The sequence below is a fragment of the Gobius niger genome (genome assembly GCF_951799975.1).
Source record: "Gobius niger genome assembly, chromosome: 1".
Classification (NCBI taxonomy): Eukaryota; Metazoa; Chordata; class Actinopteri; order Gobiiformes; family Gobiidae; genus Gobius; species Gobius niger.
The window spans coordinates 75,254,126-75,272,756 of NC_136852.1; the positions used below are offsets into that span (position 1 = coordinate 75,254,126).

Here is an 18,631-nt window from a genome sequence, read left to right on the forward strand (position 1 = left end):
TCATTTTTCTTAAAGCATATATGTACATGAAGCAGCATTCAGACGAGAAGTTTGTGATTTTTTTTCTTTTGTGATTTCCTCCATATTCTCATCCGGCGTTCTGTCGAAGCTCTGGTGTAGACTTATTTTGAGCTGATAAACAGGTTTGTTTACTCGTTTTTATTTCGTTCATTGGTCGTTCGTTCTGTGGCCGTCGGTTTAAAAAAGTGGATGGGGCCGAAGACGGAGCCCTGAGGAACTCCCAAAGTAGATTTGCACTGAATTCCCCCGTCACTTCTCAGTTTTTAAACGTAAAAGAAAGGGGTCGTTATTCTGAGTCACGGCCGCCGAGCACAAATTAGAATGTGATCGAGACGTCCAGGATGAGGAGCTTTTGTTTTATTTTTCCTTTTTTTTTTTTTTATCGTGAGCGTGTTCGGAAAAAAAACAAAAAACCACAGCAATAGTTTCACATCTTCTCATTGGTCACTCACGTCACGTCCCGCCTTCTCCACGTTTTGAGTTTTTTTAAAAGAGACGGCGTCGTTCGCGGTTCTCCACGCCATTTCCCCCCCCGTGCATGTGAGCGGCCTCGCCAACGCCCCGCCCACGCCCCGCCCCCCCCTTCGGTCGCCCGGAGACGCAGCCCTTTACCACGCCCACGCAGCCGCCGGGGCCGAGAGGGGGGTCCCCTGTTAACCGGGGGGGGGTGCCGGGACATGGAAAAACGACCACTATGTAACAGCTCTGACACGGTCCCGGTCTTGTTTCATAAATAAAGATGGCTACCGCTGGATCTCACGTCTCCCTTTATTAGCGCCGTCGTGTCAGACTCCTCCCCCCCCGAACACCGACTCTGCACTGACACACACTGTAAATGTCCCCGGGCGACTGAGAGCCTCAGCTTTTTTTAACCCCTTAACTCCCGCCTGAACCGAGAGCATTTTCTCCAGTTTTGCCCAAATCCTGTGGGCCAGTGTAACGCCTCATTTGAAAGCTAAGACCTACAAAAGTAAATTGATCTTTTTGTTGGGCGGTCGTCTCATTTCTGTCAAATTTTCATGACTTTTTTTGTCACTTTTTCGTCAAATCTTTAATTTTTTTGTCAAATTCTTATCAATTTTTTGTCCATTTTTTATCTAAATTTTTTCTCAATTTTTTGTCACTTTTTTGTCAAATTTTTTATCCATTTTTGTCGGTTTTTGTACATTTTTTGTAAAGTTTTTGTCACTTTTTCGTCATTTTTTTCATTTTTTTTGTACATTTTGTCACTTTTTCGTCTAATTATTCACATTTTTTTTGTCAAATTCTTATCACTTTTTTGTCCATTTTTTCCTCAATTTTTTTGTCAAATTTATGTCATTTTTTGTCATTTTATCCGTCAAATTTTTCGATTTTTTTTTATCACTTTCTTTCACTTTTTCCTCATTTTTTTCTCAATTTTTCGTCAATTTTCTCTCACTTTTTTCACATTTTCATCCTTGTTTTCGTCTCAGTTTTGTTGCTATTTTCACAGCTTTTTTCCACAAGCTTTTGGATTGGGGTAAAGCTGGAGAAAATGTGCTCGGTTCAGGCGGGAGTTAAGGGGTTAACGAACATCATGACAAGTTCACCAATATTACCGCAACACTTTCATTTGGTAAAATTCCTATAGGGTCCGATTGCGCCCCCTATAGGACTTACATGGAGAGTAAACATTTTAGTTTAACCCCTTAACTCCCACCTCAACCGAGCACATTTTCTCCAGTTTGGCTTTACCCCAATCCAAAAGCTTCTGGAAAAAAGCAACAAAACTGAGACGAAAACGATGATGGAAATGTGACAAAAAAGTGAGAAAACATTGGCTTTTAGTGATGAAAAATTGAAAAAGTGGCAAAAATGTCACAAGAAATTGAGAAAAAATTGAAGAAAAATGGAAAAAAAATGTGGAAAAAAAATTACAAAAATATGTCAAAAAATGGATGAAAAAATGACAATGTGACAAAAAATAACTAAAATGTGATTAAAAAAAAATGACGAAACAAATTACAAAAATGTGACAAAAAACAACAAAAATCTGATTAAAAAAAATTACGGAAAAAATGACAAAAATTTGACAAAAAAATTACAAAAATGTGATTAAAAAAATGACAAAAAGTTACAAAAATGATTTGAAAACCCAACAAAAAAATGATGAAAAAAAAAATCTCCATGAGGAAAAAGATCCTCTCGGTTCAGGCGGGAAGAGTTTAACAAAAATGTTAATTATTCCACAAAATTCCACTTGGTCGTTCACGCCCCGGCCGTGTTGTTCACGGTGTTGCCGTAGCGATGACCAGAACATCCCATTTTATCCTAATGGGAAAATGTTCAAATTGCAGAATTCAGGATAACTGATCCACCTTTCTCCGCCCCGCCCACTTTTGACACTTCCGGTCGAGCGCGAAGCCGTTCATTAAACGGAGAACGAGGGAAAAGTTCTCGGCTCAAATCTGACGTTGAGTCGATTGATTTGTGTAAAATGTCCAGGTTTCTTTTGCACCGACACGTCGACACTTTTGTTTTCCTGCAGTGACTGATTTATCTGGACTTCACGAGCCCCGAGTTCACAGAGAGGAGAAAAGGGGCGGGCACAGTTCATGGCGACGCCCACGCGAGCCTCCGGGATAAGGTGAACAGGGCTGGGACAAAATATCGGATCGGATTTGGATCATAATACTTTCAATACTTGTGTCTGGAGGCATTTTTATCAAATACTTTTGTTTCCCAGTAACAGTTACTGCACTTTTCACTTTAAGTCAAATGGCCTTTGGTTCATAAACTTTGCACACGTGACTTTTCACACATTTTAAGGTAAACGTATCACTTGACCGGCCTCTAGAAAAATCCCTGTCATATTCAATGAAATAGTGGAGGTGATGAGCAAAACAATAAACCCTTGGCTTGAACTAAAACAGTACAAACTACGAATCGAGGACAATAGTTGCTTCATGTTGTTTCTGCTGAATCCAAGCTCACGCCTCAGAGACTCAACACTTTCATCTTTTCATTTATAACTTGAAAGAACTTTTGTAAAACTTCTAAACAATCTTAAAATGTGCGTTCCTTTATTGAAGTTCCTCTCGCGACTGCAACACAAATAAACAAAGGCGTCACATCCCTCTAGTGGAGGAGCTGTGTAATTGCATCTGTGTAAAGATAGATATTCCAATGGCTTTTCCCTCTAATTGTGGGCCGGTGTTAAGGTATAATGGGCTCGATCTGACTGGCCCAAAAGTACGTCGGCCCACCGGGAAAACTCCCGAATCTCCCGCTGGCCCGTCCAGCCCTGGGTATCGTGACATAAGTGTCATCCCAGCCCGTGGAACTTGTAAAACCTTTATGGGTTTTTTGCGGTGCAGCTGCAGCAAAAAAAAACATTTAACAAACTGAAATAAGCCTCAGTTTGCTCAGATCGTGACACAAAGACACGGTGATCAATTAAGGTCAATTAAAACTGAGCTCGAGTGTTGTTAAAAAACATCTTTTCACTTTGTCCGAGCGCGTTGGGAAAACTATCAGAAACTCAATCTCTCTGAAAAAACAAAAATATTGCATTAAAAATCCAAAAGCCCTTCAAAAGAAAAGGCCGCAGTGATAAAACTGTGATCTGAGCTTCAGGGAAACAAAAGGCCGATATTTACCTTTATTTGTATAAGAGGTTTATGAAGAACTGGATCCGTGTGGAGGTCAGAGAATCACCGTCAGTCAGATCTGAATCCTCGTGTTTAAAAGTTCATTACAATCAGGTTTGACCATATTTTCCAGTCGCTCCGGCCCGGTCAAACACCTGGACCCGGGGAAACACCTGGGCCCGGTGGCACCATCACTGACCAGTGTGGGACAAAGCTCTCCTGGTGAATCCACACTCACTGAGGGAAGTCTCTTTGTGACTTTACAGAAAACAAAAGGCGTCGTGTGTGAAGCACCGGTGTTTTTATTCACATGACTAATAAAAATACATGTTTAGTACAAACATACAAACATACAAACATACAGACTGTTGCAGGTTCCTGAGAGCGGAGCTAACGGACTCAATGTTATGGCTTTTATGAACTACAAGAGCTTTTATTCTCAAACATAATAAACAAACTTCAGAATAATGAGCGGAGTCTGATCTCCTGGAGCTGGACGACAGAACCTCCACGTAAACACGTCAGAAAGTCCTGAAGAAACAAACTTCACTACGTTCAAACGAACTCCTTTAAAAAGAAGGATGGAAATGATGGAAAAGGTTCCTGTACAAGAGCAGCAGACCCTCGTTTTAAACCGTTATGTTAAGTTCTAGATTCCATTGTTGATCACAGAGGCTGTTGGCTCAGTCTGTATCATGTGTTGCACACAAAGAGCAGCAGGGGGCGCCAGAGCAACACCTGTCCTGGAGTGCAGATCGATCACAAGTGTAACCTCTGACCTTCACCTCTTAACTCCCGCCTGAACCGAGAGGATCTTTTTCCTCACGTCGTCAGATTTTTTTTCCATCATTTTTTTGTTGGGTATTTAACTCATTTTTGCAACTTTTTTAATCACATTTGTGTCATTTTTTTTGTTATTTTTTTGTTATTTTTTTTGTCAGATTTTTATCATTTTTTGGTCATTTTTTAATCAATTTTTTGTTATTTTTTGTTACATTTTGGTCATTTTTTTGTCAAATTTTGTCACATTTTTTCGTCACTTTTCTGTCACATTTCCGTCATTTTTTCGTCTCAGTTTTGTTGCTTTATTTCCCACCTTTTCTTCCAGAAGCTTTTGGATTGGGGTAAAGCCAAACTGGAGAGAACGTGCTCGGCTCAGGCGGGAGTTAAGGGGTTTATCGAGCACAGTTTCTCCAGCACTTATTTCACACTCACTGCACGAATGCTTTTCCGCCACCAGAGGGCGCCGTCACAGTGTGATGAAAGCGCCGCTCTGAGGAATCATCTGCACATCTTTGAGTTTTCATCTTTCGCACGTATAAGCCCCGCCCCCTCCACACACACAACATAGTGTTAAAAATATAAACGTTTATATCGTTACATCCGAGTAAATGTTTGTGATTCTTCTTCCCAAAAGTGAAAATGTAGAAAAGTGTTTTGTATAAATATCCCTGAAATCCGTCGCCTTCATTCACGTGTTTCGTATTTGCTTATTGCACAAAAAAGGTTCTTTAACAGTCGTCTGTACTTGGTCGTTTTTAGTAGAGGTCGAGAAGGGTTTTTTAAGGCCGATTTTGGGGGATTTTCCCGAATGTCTCCAGGTTCTAAAGGACAAACTCACAGAGGTGAAACGTGCCTTAAAGGAACAGGCGTGTTCTTACTTTCAGACTGTATGTTCTACATGAGGTACTTTAAAGGAACAGGCCAGCGTTTTTCCATCCTGAGACATGTTCTTACCTGAGCTGTGACGAGTTCTTTAGGACCTGTCTCAGTGCTGGATCGTACGGTCTGCTGTGAGTTTGTATCGATCTATGAGTTGGTTTGTCTAAAAATGCAAATAATCCTAATCCTTAAATTTAACCCCTTAACTCCCGCCTGAACCGAGCTTTACCCCAATCCAAAAGCTTCTGGGAAAAAGGTGAGAAAATAGAGACAAAACTGAGACGAAAACAATGATGGAAATGTGGCAAAAATGACAAAAAAATCGATGAAAAAAAGACAAAAAAAAGACAAAGAAATGATAAAAAAATGACAAAAAATCGATAAAAAAAGACCAAAAAAATGACAAAAAATCGATAAAAAAAGACAAAAAAAGACCAAAAAATGACCAAAAAAATGACAAAAAATCGATAAAAAAAGACAAAAAAATGACAAAAAAATGATTAAAAAATGACAAAAAATCTATAAAAAAAAGACAAAAAAATGACAAAAAAATGACTAAAAAATGACAAAAAAATCGATAAAAAAAGACAAAAAAATAAATAAAAAAATCAATGAAAAAAAGACAAAAAAATTATTAAAAAAATGACCAAAAAAATGACAAAAAATTGATTAAAAAATGGACGAAAAAAGTTACAAAAATGAGTTGAATTCCCAACAAAAAAATGTTTGAAAAAAAATGTGATGCCGTGAGGAAAAAGATCCTCTCGGTTCAGGCGGGAGTTCAGAGGTTAATCATTTCCCTAACCTTAATGTATGTCATGATGATATCTCACGTTTTCACAGCAGACGATCCAGCGCTAACCCTGTCTGATCTTCAGTCACGTAAACACAGCGCAGACGGCGTTAGCATTTAGCCTCTTCACTTTACTGCGCGGACGCCAAACTACTCCTGGTATTATTACGCCTTACAATATAGTCCCCCTTTTATCCGCTTAGAAAATCCACATTGTTTAATCTTGACCTGTTTTGGAGCTATAGAGGAGAGAGGGAGGGGCTAAATGCTAACGCTATAGAGGAGAGAGGGAGGGGCTAAATGCTAACACTATAGAGGAGAGAGGGAGAGGCTAAATGCTAACGCTATAGAGGAGAGAGGGAGAGGCTAAATGCTAACGCTATAGAGGAGAGAGGGAGGGGCTAAATGCTAACACTATAGAGGAGAGAGGGAGAGGCTAAATGCTAACACTATAGAGGAGAGAGGGAGAGGCTAAATGCTAACGCTATAGAGGAGAGAGGGAGAGGCTAAATGCTAACACTATAGAGGAGAGAGGGAGGGGCTAAATGCTAACGCTATAGAGGAGAGAGGGAGAGGCTAAATGCTAACGCTATAGAGGAGAGAGGGAGAGGCTAAATGCTAACGCTATAGAGGAGAGAGGGAGGGGCTAAATGCTAACGCTATAGAGGAGAGAGGGAGGGGCTAAATGCTAACGCTATAGAGGAGAGAGGGAGAGGCTAAATGCTAACGCTATAGAGGAGAGAGGGAGGGGCTAAATGCTAACACTATAGAGGAGAGAGGGAGAGGCTAAATGCTAACGCTATAGAGGAGAGAGGGAGAGGCTAAATGCTAACGCTATAGAGGAGAGAGGGAGAGGCTAAATGCTAACTCTATAGAGGAGAGAGGGAGGGGCTAAATGCTAACGCTATAGAGGAGAGAGGGAGAGGCTAAATGCTAACGCTATAGAGGAGCAGCTCAGGTAAGAACATATCTCAGTGTGGAAAAACACTGGCCTGTTCCTTTAAGCAGAGCAGCAGTGAGAACACGCCCCCCCCTCAGAGGACCCGCCCCCTCCACAGAGGACCCGCCCCTGGTCACGTGCTGCCCTGCGTCAGGTCTCTGAAGGAGCAGAGCCGCACCCCCAGGCGCTGGTACAGGAGACCCAGGGCGGGGTCACTGAGCACCCCCAGCTCGTGCTGTCGGTCCGGGGACTGGGAGAAGTCGTCGGGTCCGTCCCCGCAGCCGCCCTCCCGGGGCAGGCTGGGGTACCCGGGGTGAACCATCAGCTCGGCGCTCAGCGGGCGCTCCCCGGGGCCGCCGCCCCCCCCCTCCAGGCCGTGGGACAGCGCCCTCTGCAGGCTGGACAGGGACATGTGCTGGCCCATGGTGGTGAGGCCCAGGTAAACGTCAGGCCAGCTGTGGACGAGAGGACAGAGTGTCAGGCTCAGGGGCACAGGGGCACGTGAGGACGGTCTCCTCCACACGCGTGAGGACGGTCCACACGCGTAACTCTTTTTTGTCCATCTTTGCCTCTTTTTCATCATTTTTTTTGTCATTTTTTGGTCAAATTTTCGTCATTTTTTGTCCAATTTTTGTAATTTTTTGTCAATTTTTTTTGTCCATTTTTTTTGTCCATTTTTCGTCATTTTTTAGAGAAAATGTGGGTGTCTCTCCTCCACACGCGTGAGGACGGTCTCCTCCACACGCGTGAGGACGGTCCACACGCGTGACTCTTTTTTGTCCATCTTTGCCTCTTTTTCATCATTTTTTTGGTCATTTTTTTGTAAAATTTTTGTCATTTTTTGTCCATTTTTTTTGTCCATTTTTCGTCATTTTTTAGAGAAATTGTGGGTGACTCTCCTCCACACGCGTGAGGACAGTCGCCTCCACACGCGTGACTTACCGCAGCGCGTGCTTCTGGAACACGCGTGACTCTTTTTTGTCCATCTTTGCCTCTTTTTCATCATTTTTTAGGTCATTTTTTTGTAAAATTTTTGTCATTTTTTGTCTTTTTTTTTTGTCAATTTTTCGCCATTTTTCAGAGAAATTGTGGGTGTCTCTCCTCCACACGCGTGTCTCTCCTCCACACGCGTGACTTACCGCAGCGCGTGCTTCTGGAACACGGGGATGGCGTCCCGCGCGTCCCGCTCCACCTGACTGTAGAAGGTCCTCAGAGGGGGCGGGACCCACGGGCAGCTGTGGAGGCCGGGCTCCACGGGCACTCGGGTGAAGCAGATCCTGAAGTCCGAGAGCACCTGAGCGAAGACCAGCCGCACGCCTGAGCACAGGGGCACACGTTACACGGGGAACACGCGTGTGCGGGGGGCGTGTGCGGGGCGGGGCCTGTACCTGGCAGCACGTGCACATGCTGGTGTCCGTCCATGTGCTGGGGCAGGTGACCCGTGAGCTCAGAGAAGCGTCTGACCTGCGCTCGCAGCTCTGTCTCCACCTGCAGGACCAGAGTGTCATTACAGGAGCAGCACTCGGCTCGTTATACATGTTATACACACGCTACACACGTTATACACATGTCATACATGTTATATACACGTGATTATACTGATTACACTGATTAAAACTGACGATCAGCTAAACTCACGCTGCCACGTCTCTGCTGTTCTCAGACCTGCAGTCGGGCTCAAAGATCTCGCAGCCGATCCAGACTGATCACGATTGTTCAGGACGATACCGATAGTTTAGATGACGTCACTCATATTAACCTCTTAAAGGAATAGGCCACCGTTTTTACATACTGAGATATGTTCTTACCTAACCTTAGCCGAGTTAATATATCCCCGTCTGGTCTTTGTCCGTGCGCTCACACATACGCAGCCTCTCCCACATGTCACATAGCTCCAAAAAAGCTCACGATAGATAGATAGACCTTTATTGTCCCACAGGGGGGAATTTGTTTTCACAGCCGTCACAGAGACACACACAAAAGACACAGAAGACAAGCCAAAGACAGTAACAGCACACAACGCAAAAGAGAATATGCGGGGGGGGGGGGCGGGAATTACAGGCTACCAAGCTCTGATGCTCCTCGTATCATTACGCCTCACAATATAGTCCCCCTTTTTATCTGCTTATAAAATCCACATGTTACATTTCTGTGTAAATATACTTCGCATGAAAACACTTCACGTAACTTTATTTAAATAGGGAACACGTGGAAGAGCTTGGTAGCTTCTATCGTGAGCTTTTTTGGAGCTATGTGACATGTGGGAGAGGCTGCGTATGTGTGAGCGCACGGACAAAGACCAGACGGGGATATATTAACTCCACTAAAGTGAGGTAAGAACATATCTCAGTGTTTAAAAACGGTGGCCTATTCCTTTAACTCCCGCCTGAACCGAGAGGATCTTTTTCCTCACGTCATCAGATTTTTTCTCTCCATTTTTTTTGTTGGGTATTCAACTCATTTTTGTCATTTTTTTGTCATTTTTTCGTCAATTTTTTGTCATTTTTTTTTAGATTTTTGTCAATTTCTTGTGACATTTTTGCCACTTTTTCATAAATTTTTCGTCACTTTTTTGTCACATTTCCATCATTGTTTTCGTCTCAGTTTTGTCGCTTTTTTCCAGAAGCTTTTGGATTGGGGTAAAGCCAAACTGGAGAAAACGTGCTCGGTTCAGGTGGGAGTTAAGGGGTTAAAGAGGCTGCAGGTCCGACATGACTCTGCACCTTCACACTCAGGTTGACTGTGGTATTTCAGGTCAGGAGCTCACGTTGTTCTGCATATTTGTACTTGTACTCACAGTTTCCTGAAACTCGCGTCCTCAGGTCACGAGCTTCTACTTTAAACTATTCTCTTCGAGCGTAACTCACGTAAACATCTGACGTGTAATATAATAATAATAATGATCAGAAGCACCTGGTTTCTGTGCACATTAACATGAAGGATTCAGTCAGACCAGCAGAGGGCGCTGTCACACAAACATCTGACGTTACAAACAGGTCTTATAAAGATGTTCCAGGTCTGTCTCTGCTCATCTGTGTCTCACCTTATGCAAATTAACTAAGGAAACAAATACTAGTGTTGACGTCTTAAATACAAATCAGGTGGAGTAGAATGTTTAAAGGCGTGTCTGACGGGTGAGAAACAGCCAATCACACGTGTTTGTTTCTGTGTGAGTCTATTGCAGCTGAACGTATCACCCGAGCACAGAAGGTAAGACGTCCCTAAAGCCCCGCCCCCTCCTGCTTCCCCCCAGAGTCATGTGACAGAAAACACTCCTCTCGTTCACGGCGCTCTGCCTGAGGGAACGTCAGACTCTTCGTCTCTGAAATATAAATATAAGACACGGGTGTGAGCGCGGGCCCTGGCAATGCAACTCTATGGGAGAAATACAGTTTTTGAAAGAAATTAAAGCAGAACTAAGTAACTCCTGCCCCCAGAGGCCATAAGCGCCACTGCAAGTGTCGTACATGTTGTGTTTTTTACTCTTTAACCTCTTAACTCCCGCCTGAACCCAGAGCATTTTCTCCAGTTCAGCTTTACCCAAATCCTGTCGGCCAGTGTAACGCCTCATTTGAAAGCTAAGACCTGCAAAACTCATCTAAATGGATCTTTTTTACCTCACGTCATCAGATTTTTTTCCATCTTTTTTGGGGGGGTTTTCAACTATTTTGTTACTTTTTTGTAATGTTTTTGTGAAATAGTAAAAAATTTTGTCACTTTTTGTCACATGTTCATCATTTTTTTGGTCAATTTTTTGTCATTTTTTGTGACATTTTTGCCACTTTTACATCATTTTTTCATAATTTTTTTGTCAAATTGTTGACGTTTTTTGTCACATTTTTGTCCTTTTTATCGTCAATTTTTTTTATCACATTTAGTCATTTTTTCATAATTTTTTTGTAAATTTTTTGTCATTTTTTGTGACATTTTTGCCACTTTTTCATCATTATTTTCGTCATTTCTTTTGTAAATTTTTTGTCATTTTTTGTCACTTTCTGTCATTTTTTCATAAATTTTTTGTCAAATTTTTGTTATTTTTTTTGGTCCTTTTTTGTGACATTTTTGCCACTTTTTCATCATTTTTTCATCATTTTTTTGTCATTTTTTTGTAAAATTTTCGTCATTTTTTTGGTCATTTTTTCATCATTTTTTCATCAATTTTTTGTCCATTTTTTGTCACATCTCCATCATTGTTTTCGTCTCAGTTCTGTCGCTATTTTCTCACCTTTTTTCCACAAGCTTTTGGATTAGGGTAAAGCCAAACCAGAGAAAATGTGCTCGGTTCAGGCGGGACTCGTCCGTGAGAGTAAATCCTACGCTGACAGAAAAGACAAAGGGACAGAGGGATATCGTTCATCCAGTTACACAATGGAGATCTTCTGTTTACACTCAGGCTGTAAACACTGTTTAAGCGGAGCTAGCCCACAGTTAGCTTAGCCTGTTAGCTTCTTCTTCATGATTCCATTAGTGTGTATTATGGAAAGTTTTCTGTCCAGAGACACCAGACCACCCTCAATCAACCATGAACACTTGTATTACCCCCAGAGGGACAATACAGGAAGGATTTATTAAACTAAACAAGTTACTTAGTGCTGCTTTAACAGATGTTTTTCCTCATCAGCATCTGACAGTGAGAGGATTATTTTATGTCTGATAGTCTTTTCTACTGGACATCACGCTCATGTTTTTGAACATTGTCTCCACTTTTAGACGCCTTTATGAGGAAATGAGCTGATAGAGGAGACAGTGAACTTTGAGACCGTTTTTGTTTCATTTGGATTCTCCCAGATATCAAGTTCCCACAGTTCCCATAGTTCCCACCATGGAGTTTTCAGTCCCTGATTCTAATATCTCTGAGCTCCTTCCTGACTGAAGCATGAAACCTGAGCTGTATGAAGTGTAATATCTCAGAGCTCCTGGACCTGTGAGAGGCAGATGTTTCCGCGCTCCAGGCGGTGTCTGAAGCCCATCTATTTTGTCACATTTCTGTAATTTTTTTGTCACTTTTTTCTCATTTTTTGTCACATTTTCTCATTTTTTTGTCACATTTTTGTCATTTTTTTGTCACATTTTTTGTCATTTTTTGGTCATTTTTTGTCATTTTTTGGTTATTTTTTGACATTTTTTGTCATTTTTCTGTCACATTTTTGTCATTTTTTGTCACAATTTTGTCATTTTTTTTGTCACTTTTTTCTCATTTTTTGTCACATTTTTGTCATTTTTTTGTCACATTTTTCTCATTTTTTGTCATATTTTTTGTCATTTTTTTGTCATTTTTTGGTGTCATTTTTTCTCAAATTTTTAATCACATTTTTTGTCATTTACTGGACATCACGCTCATGTTTTGTTTTCTGTCTAAGTTCCCCCAGTTCCCATCATGGAGTTTTCAGGCCCTGATTCTAACATCTCTGAGCTCCTTCCTGACTGAAGCATGAAACCTGAGCTTTATAAAGTGTCATATCTCAGAGCTCCTGGACCTGTGAGAGGCAGATGTTTCCGCGCTCCAGGCGGTGTCTGAAGCCCATCTTTTTTGTCACATTTCTGTAATTTTTTTGTCACTTTTTGTCATTTTTTTGGTCATTTTTTTTGGTCAATTTTTGATCATTTTTTGTCACATTTTCTCATTTTTTTGTCATTTTATTTGTCATTTTTTGTCATATTTTTCTCATTTTTTGTCACATTTTTTGTCATTTTTTTTGTCATTTTTTGTCACATTTTTGTCATTTTTTAAATCATTTATTAAATCATTTTTTTGGTCAATTTTTGATCATTTTTTGTCAGATTTTCTCATTTTTTGTCAGATTTTTGTCATTTTTTGTCATTTTTTTGTCACATTTTTAATCACATTTTTGTTATTTACTGGCCATCATGCTAAGATAAGATAAGCTGATACTTAATTGATCTCACAGATGGAGAAATGCTCATGTTTTGTTTTCTGTCTAAGTTCCCCCAGTTCCCATCATGGAGTTTTCAGTCCCTGATTCTAACACCTCTGAGCTCCTTCCTGACTGAAGCATGAAACATGAGCTTTATAAAGTGTCGTATCTCAGAGAGTTCCTGGACCTGTGAGAGGCAGATGTTTCCGCGCTCCAGGCGGTGTCTGAAGCCCATCTTTTTTGTCACATTTTGTCATTTTTTTGTCACATTTTTTGTGTCATTTTGTGTCACATTTTTTGGTCATTTTTTGTCACATTTTCTCATTTTTTTGTCACATTTTTGTCATTTTTTGGGTCATTTTTTTAATCATTTTTTTTTGTCATTTTTTGTCACATTTTGGTCATTTTTTTGTCATATTTTTCTCATTTTTTGTCACATTTTTTGACATTTTTTTGTGTCATTTTTTGTCATATTTTTCTCATTTTTTGACTTTTTTTGTCAAATTTTAATCACATTTTTGTCATTTACTGGACATCACGCTCATGTTTTGTTTTCTGTCTAAGTTCCCCCAGTTCCCATCATGGAGTTTTCAGTCCCTGATTCTAATATCTCTGAGCTCCTTCCTGACTGATGCATAGAACATGAGCTGTATGAAGTGTAGTGTCTTAGAGAATTCCTGGACCTGTGAGAGGCAGATGTTTCCGCGCTCCAGGCGGTGTCTGAAGCCCATCTATTTTGTCACATTTCTGTTATTTCTTTTGTCACATTTTGTCATTTTTTTCCGTCATTTTTTTGTCACATTTTCAACAAAAAAAATCTTTTTTTTTTTCTTTTTTTGTCACAATTTTTTCATTTTTTTTTGTATTTTTTTGTCACATTTTTGTCATTTTTTGTCACATTTTGTCATTTTTTTTTTGTCATTTTTTTGTCATTTTTTTGTTATTTTTTGTCACATTTTTTTCATTTTTTGTGTCATTTTTTTGTCCTTTTTTGTCACATTTTCTATTTTTTTTTCATATTTTTTTCATTTTTTGTCACATTTTTGTCATTTTTTGTCACATTTTGTCATTTTTTTTGTCAATTTTTGTCTCATTTATTTTCCATTTTTTGTCACATTTTTGTCATTTTTTTTCCCCTTTTTTTGTCACATTTTTTGTCTTTTTTTTGTCATTTTTTGTCACATTTTTGTCATTTACTGGACATCATGCTAAGATAAGATAAGATAAGATGATAAGATGATACTTTATTGATCTCACTCTGTTTTCTGGCTAAGTTCCCCCAGTTCCCATCATGGAGTTTTCAGTCCCTGATTCTAATATCTCTGAGCTCCTTCCTGACTGATGCATAGAACATGAGCTGTATGAAGTGTAGTGTCTTAGAGAATTCCTGGACCTGTGAGAGGCAGATGTTTCCGCGCTCCAGGCGGTGTCTGAAGCCCATCTATTTTGTCACATTTCTGTTATTTCTTTTGTCACATTTTGTCATTTTTTTCCGTCATTTTTTTGTCACATTTTCAACAAAAAAAATCTTTTTTTTTTTCTTTTTTTGTCACAATTTTTTCATTTTTTTTTGTATTTTTTTGTCACATTTTTGTCATTTTTTGTCACATTTTGTCATTTTTTTTTGTCATTTTTTTGTCATTTTTTTGTTATTTTTTGTCACATTTTTTTCATTTTTTGTGTCATTTTTTTGTCATTTTTTGTCACATTTTCTATTTTTTTTTCATATTTTTTTCATTTTTTGTCACATTTTTGTCATTTTTTGTCACATTTTTGTCATTTTTTTCCCCCTTTTTTTGTCACATTTTTTGTCTTTTTTTTGTCATTTTTTGTCACATTTTTGTCATTTACTGGACATCATGCTAAGATAAGATAAGATAAGATGATAAGATGATACTTTATTGATCTCACTCTGTTTTCTGTCTAAGTTCCCCCAGTTCCCATCATGGAGTTTTCAGTCCCTGATTCTAATATCTCTGAGCTCCTTCCTGACTGATGCATAGAACATGAGCTGTATGAAGTGTCGTATCTCAGAGAGCTCCTGGACCTGTGAGAGGCAGATGTTTCCGCGCTCCAGGCGGTGTCTGAAGCCCATCTTTTTTGTCACATTTTTGTCATTTACTGGACATCAGGCTCATGTTTTGTTTTCTGTCTAAGTTCCCCCAGTTCCCATCATGGAGTTTTCAGGCCCTGACTCTAATATCTCTGAGCTCCTTCCTGACTGAAGCATAGAACATGAGCTTTATAAAGTGTAGTGTCTCCTGGACCTGTGAGAGGCAGATGTTTCCGCGCTCCAGGCGGTGTCTGAAGCCCATCTTCCCGTGGAAGTGTCCGCGGTGGTCGACCAGCGAGGAGCGGAGCAGGGCGGGGCACACGGGCGCGCCCTCAGACAGGTTGGCATGGAGCCCGATGGGGATGCTGTGCCTGGACAAAAACAGAAGCACAAAGCAAACCACATGTAGATGGAGAAAGTCCTCAGAGATGCTGAGATATCACAGCTCCGATGTGAACTCTGTGATCGTTATTAATAAATCTGTTCTTTGATCTGATCTCAGGAGGTGCTCCAGGCGTGTCCTATAGGGAGGAGGCTCAGACCAGCGTCCCTGACCGAGCGTCCCTGACCGAGCGTCCCTGACCGAGCGTCCCTGACCGAGCGTCCCTGACCGAGCGTCCCTGACCGCGATGGTGAAACCGTAATCTGATACAGACACGCAAAACACATGTAAATGACTGAGGCCACAGGAAAACCACAAAGCTCTGCAGGCAAAAATCTGACCTGCAGAGGCTCAGGGCAGGAACAGGAGAGAAGAGTTTTAATCAGATGAAAACTCAATAAGGTTTAGTTTAGTTGAGTTTCATCTGACTAAAACTAGACTAAAACCTTTTGAGTTAAATCAGACGGAAACTCAATAAGGTTTGAACAGTTTCTACCAGTCCGTTTCCCTAAAGAACTAAGTTTTAGTATTTCCACAAATTAATTTAGAAAAGTATTGAAAGTAAGTGTTGGTTATTGTGATGAAGCTTTTTGACTTTTCCCACAGTTCTGCTCCATCTGCACATTCGTCCATCGTCTTGTCTTAGGGTGTTTTCAGACCAGCACTGTTTGCTCCACTTTAAACGGATCAGGGTTGGTTTTGAACGCTGCTCCGGATTTTTTATTCAGGTGTGAAACAAACAACGAATCCTGTTGCGGATCAAAGAACCGAGACCCACTTTCTCAGGTGGTCTCGGTCCGGCTTCCAAACGGACTCTGGTCCAGTTTGCTCCAGGTGTGAATATAAACCACTGCTGATCCGAAACAACTGCGGGAAACATGCGCCTTTTTGGGCTTAACGAGCCACCGTAGCAAAGCCTTCACTGCTGCTAACGCTAACACTGGATGGAAGCTACAAACAATGAGCCGTGGACAGACCTGGAGCTCCTGGATGTTTGGGCAGATGCACAAACACAACTGCGTTCGTGTTTAGCGAGAAAATGAAGGAGAGGCTTCGAGCGTCTCCTGAACAGCCGCGGTCGCTGCAGCGCGGTGTCAAAGTGGAAAAAACTTCACCAAACTTAAATGAAAGTACAGACGCATTAAAGAAGAGAGGAGGATCAAGACCAACAGTTTGTCTCGTGGACATAATGGAAACAAACAGCTCAGACGACCCTTCATTCACACAAAACTCCTCTTCCTCCAGCTGCTCCGGTGAAGCTGAGGTTAAAGGTCAGTGGTTCAGTCTCTCACGTTTCTTTTATTATCATAGTAAGCGTCAGATTTTCATTTATATTTACTTTGTTGTGGTCCTTGCCGTCCAATGGGAGCCTCGATCGTCACACACGTGTTTACAAAATATAGTTTGTTAAAGCACAGTCTGAACACGAACTGCACCAAACGGAAAAAAAAAGTTTGCTTCTGATCCGGAACAAACAAGCGAAGCAAAGGACTTTTCTGGTCTGAATACACAGAACTTTTAGTCCTGGTCCTGGTCCTGACCTGTTGGCGAGCTCCGCAGCCTGAGCCGCCGCTGATCCGTTGACGAGCAGAGACACCGTGGTGATGCCCCCGGACAGGAAACACTCCACCAGGCCCTGGTTCCTCCGGGCGCAGTACCCGAAGTCATCCCCGGTCACCACCAGCCTCATCCTGGACTCCGGCATCACAGCTGCAACATCAGATTGAGTTAGTTAATATCAAACAATGAAGAGGAAGCCCCAGAGCGACCGTTCTCTGTGGTTCTTTCCTCTCTGTCCACAGGATATTTGAGCCTCACAGGATGAACTCACTCCTGGACAAAGGTTTGTGTTTAAAGAGTTTAGGATTCATCAGCCCAGCACGATAAAGGCTTTTAAATACAGAATTATGATGTGGGAGGAGCACCTTCCCCATAAACTCACTATGTCACTGACTTTATGAGCTCTTTGTCCATGTTTTTCCTTCTCAGGGACCAGTTTATCGAAACATTTCACAACTAGAGGCCTCAGTTTCCAGAGGTGGAAGTAAGTCACTAAAGGCAAGTCTCGAGTCAAGTCCAAGTCGTGAAGGTCCAAGTCCCAAGTAAGTCCAAGTCAATCGGTCATGGGCTCAAGTCAAGTCAAGTCAAGTCTTGCTTTAGTCGGCAAGTCACCTCAAGTCTCAAACCCCAGCGTGTCGACTTTTCAAACTGTGTTTAATCTTGAAAATAACAAGTGTTTTCTCAAGATACAGCGATTTTGAACTTAGGCTAAAATCAAACTTTTTAAAATCTCATGGATTTGGATTTAAAGTCTAATTAATATTTAAACGCCACAACATTCAAAACACATGTATTATAAATAAACAGTCTATGTACAAAATTGCCGGGACAGCCTTTTAAGGAAGGGGGCCCGGGGGGGGGGGGCGACTTAAAAAATATGAAACAGTCTTTTAAACATGAGCTGCTTTTCCCTGCAGTCTGAAACATAAATATAAAATAATATTTTTGTTGTTGTTAGTTTCTGGCGGTTTTTCTGTCAGTGGTTCCCCTGTGCTGCCCCGGCCCCTGTATACTCAGATTCGCCCCTGCTCACAGTAGATTCTGCGTAGCCTTCAGTCCCGCTGTCACTGGGCTGTGGTGGATGCTGAAAATAACCTCTAAATGCTGTAACTTTGTGTGAACGAATTAAAACATCGAAAAACCCCAAGATTCCTGTGGATGAATCAGCTCTGACACGGTGGTTCTGGAGGCTCCGTCTGCGCTGTAGGTCCAGCCCATTGTTTCAAACGTTTTCCTGTCCGTAAATCTCCTCCTCTTCACTGTCTTTAGAAAACTTTTAATGCATCCAAAGAAACATTTCCTCCTGCCTTTAAACGCTGTATTGATCAGACGCTCCGTGGGGAAACCGAACACACATGTGGATAATCACCATAATGTAAACAAAGATGCGCCGCTTTTACAAAATGAATCCTGATCTTTCGACAGTTTCACTAAAATATATAATCATATAAAGTCACAGCGAGTCATTGAGAGTCACTGGCCTCAAGTCCAAGTTAAGTCTCGAGTCACAAACAGCAAGTCCCAAGTCAAGTCTTTTTGGAGCTTTGGTCAAGTAAGTCTCAAGTCCCGAAAATTGCGACTCGAGTCTCCCACCGCTGTCAGTTTCACAGAAAACGAGCTTCATGAAAGTTCATAAAATCAGACACAGGGTTTACAGAGTTTACAAAAGTGAAGAAGGACAAAGCAAATGTTCCTTCACCAGAAACATAACCAGGCCTCTTTAACACATGAGC

The 18,631-nt window shown here is 41.1% G+C and overlaps 1 protein-coding gene across 1 annotated transcript; it reads right to left on the reverse strand.

The window, feature by feature from the left end:
* Positions 1 to 7,159: 7,159 nt before the first annotated feature.
* Positions 7,160 to 17,043, reverse strand: ydjc (YdjC chitooligosaccharide deacetylase homolog; the record flags this gene model as incomplete). The annotated part of the gene is made up of 5 exons (XM_079570571.1): positions 7,160 to 7,482; positions 8,167 to 8,344; positions 8,416 to 8,515; positions 15,171 to 15,327; positions 16,880 to 17,043. 5 exons carry the CDS (start codon positions 17,041 to 17,043, stop codon positions 7,161 to 7,163), a joined length of 921 nt encoding a protein of 306 aa, XP_079426697.1. The 3' UTR covers position 7,160.
* Between the last annotated feature and the right edge of the window lie 1,588 nt (positions 17,044 to 18,631).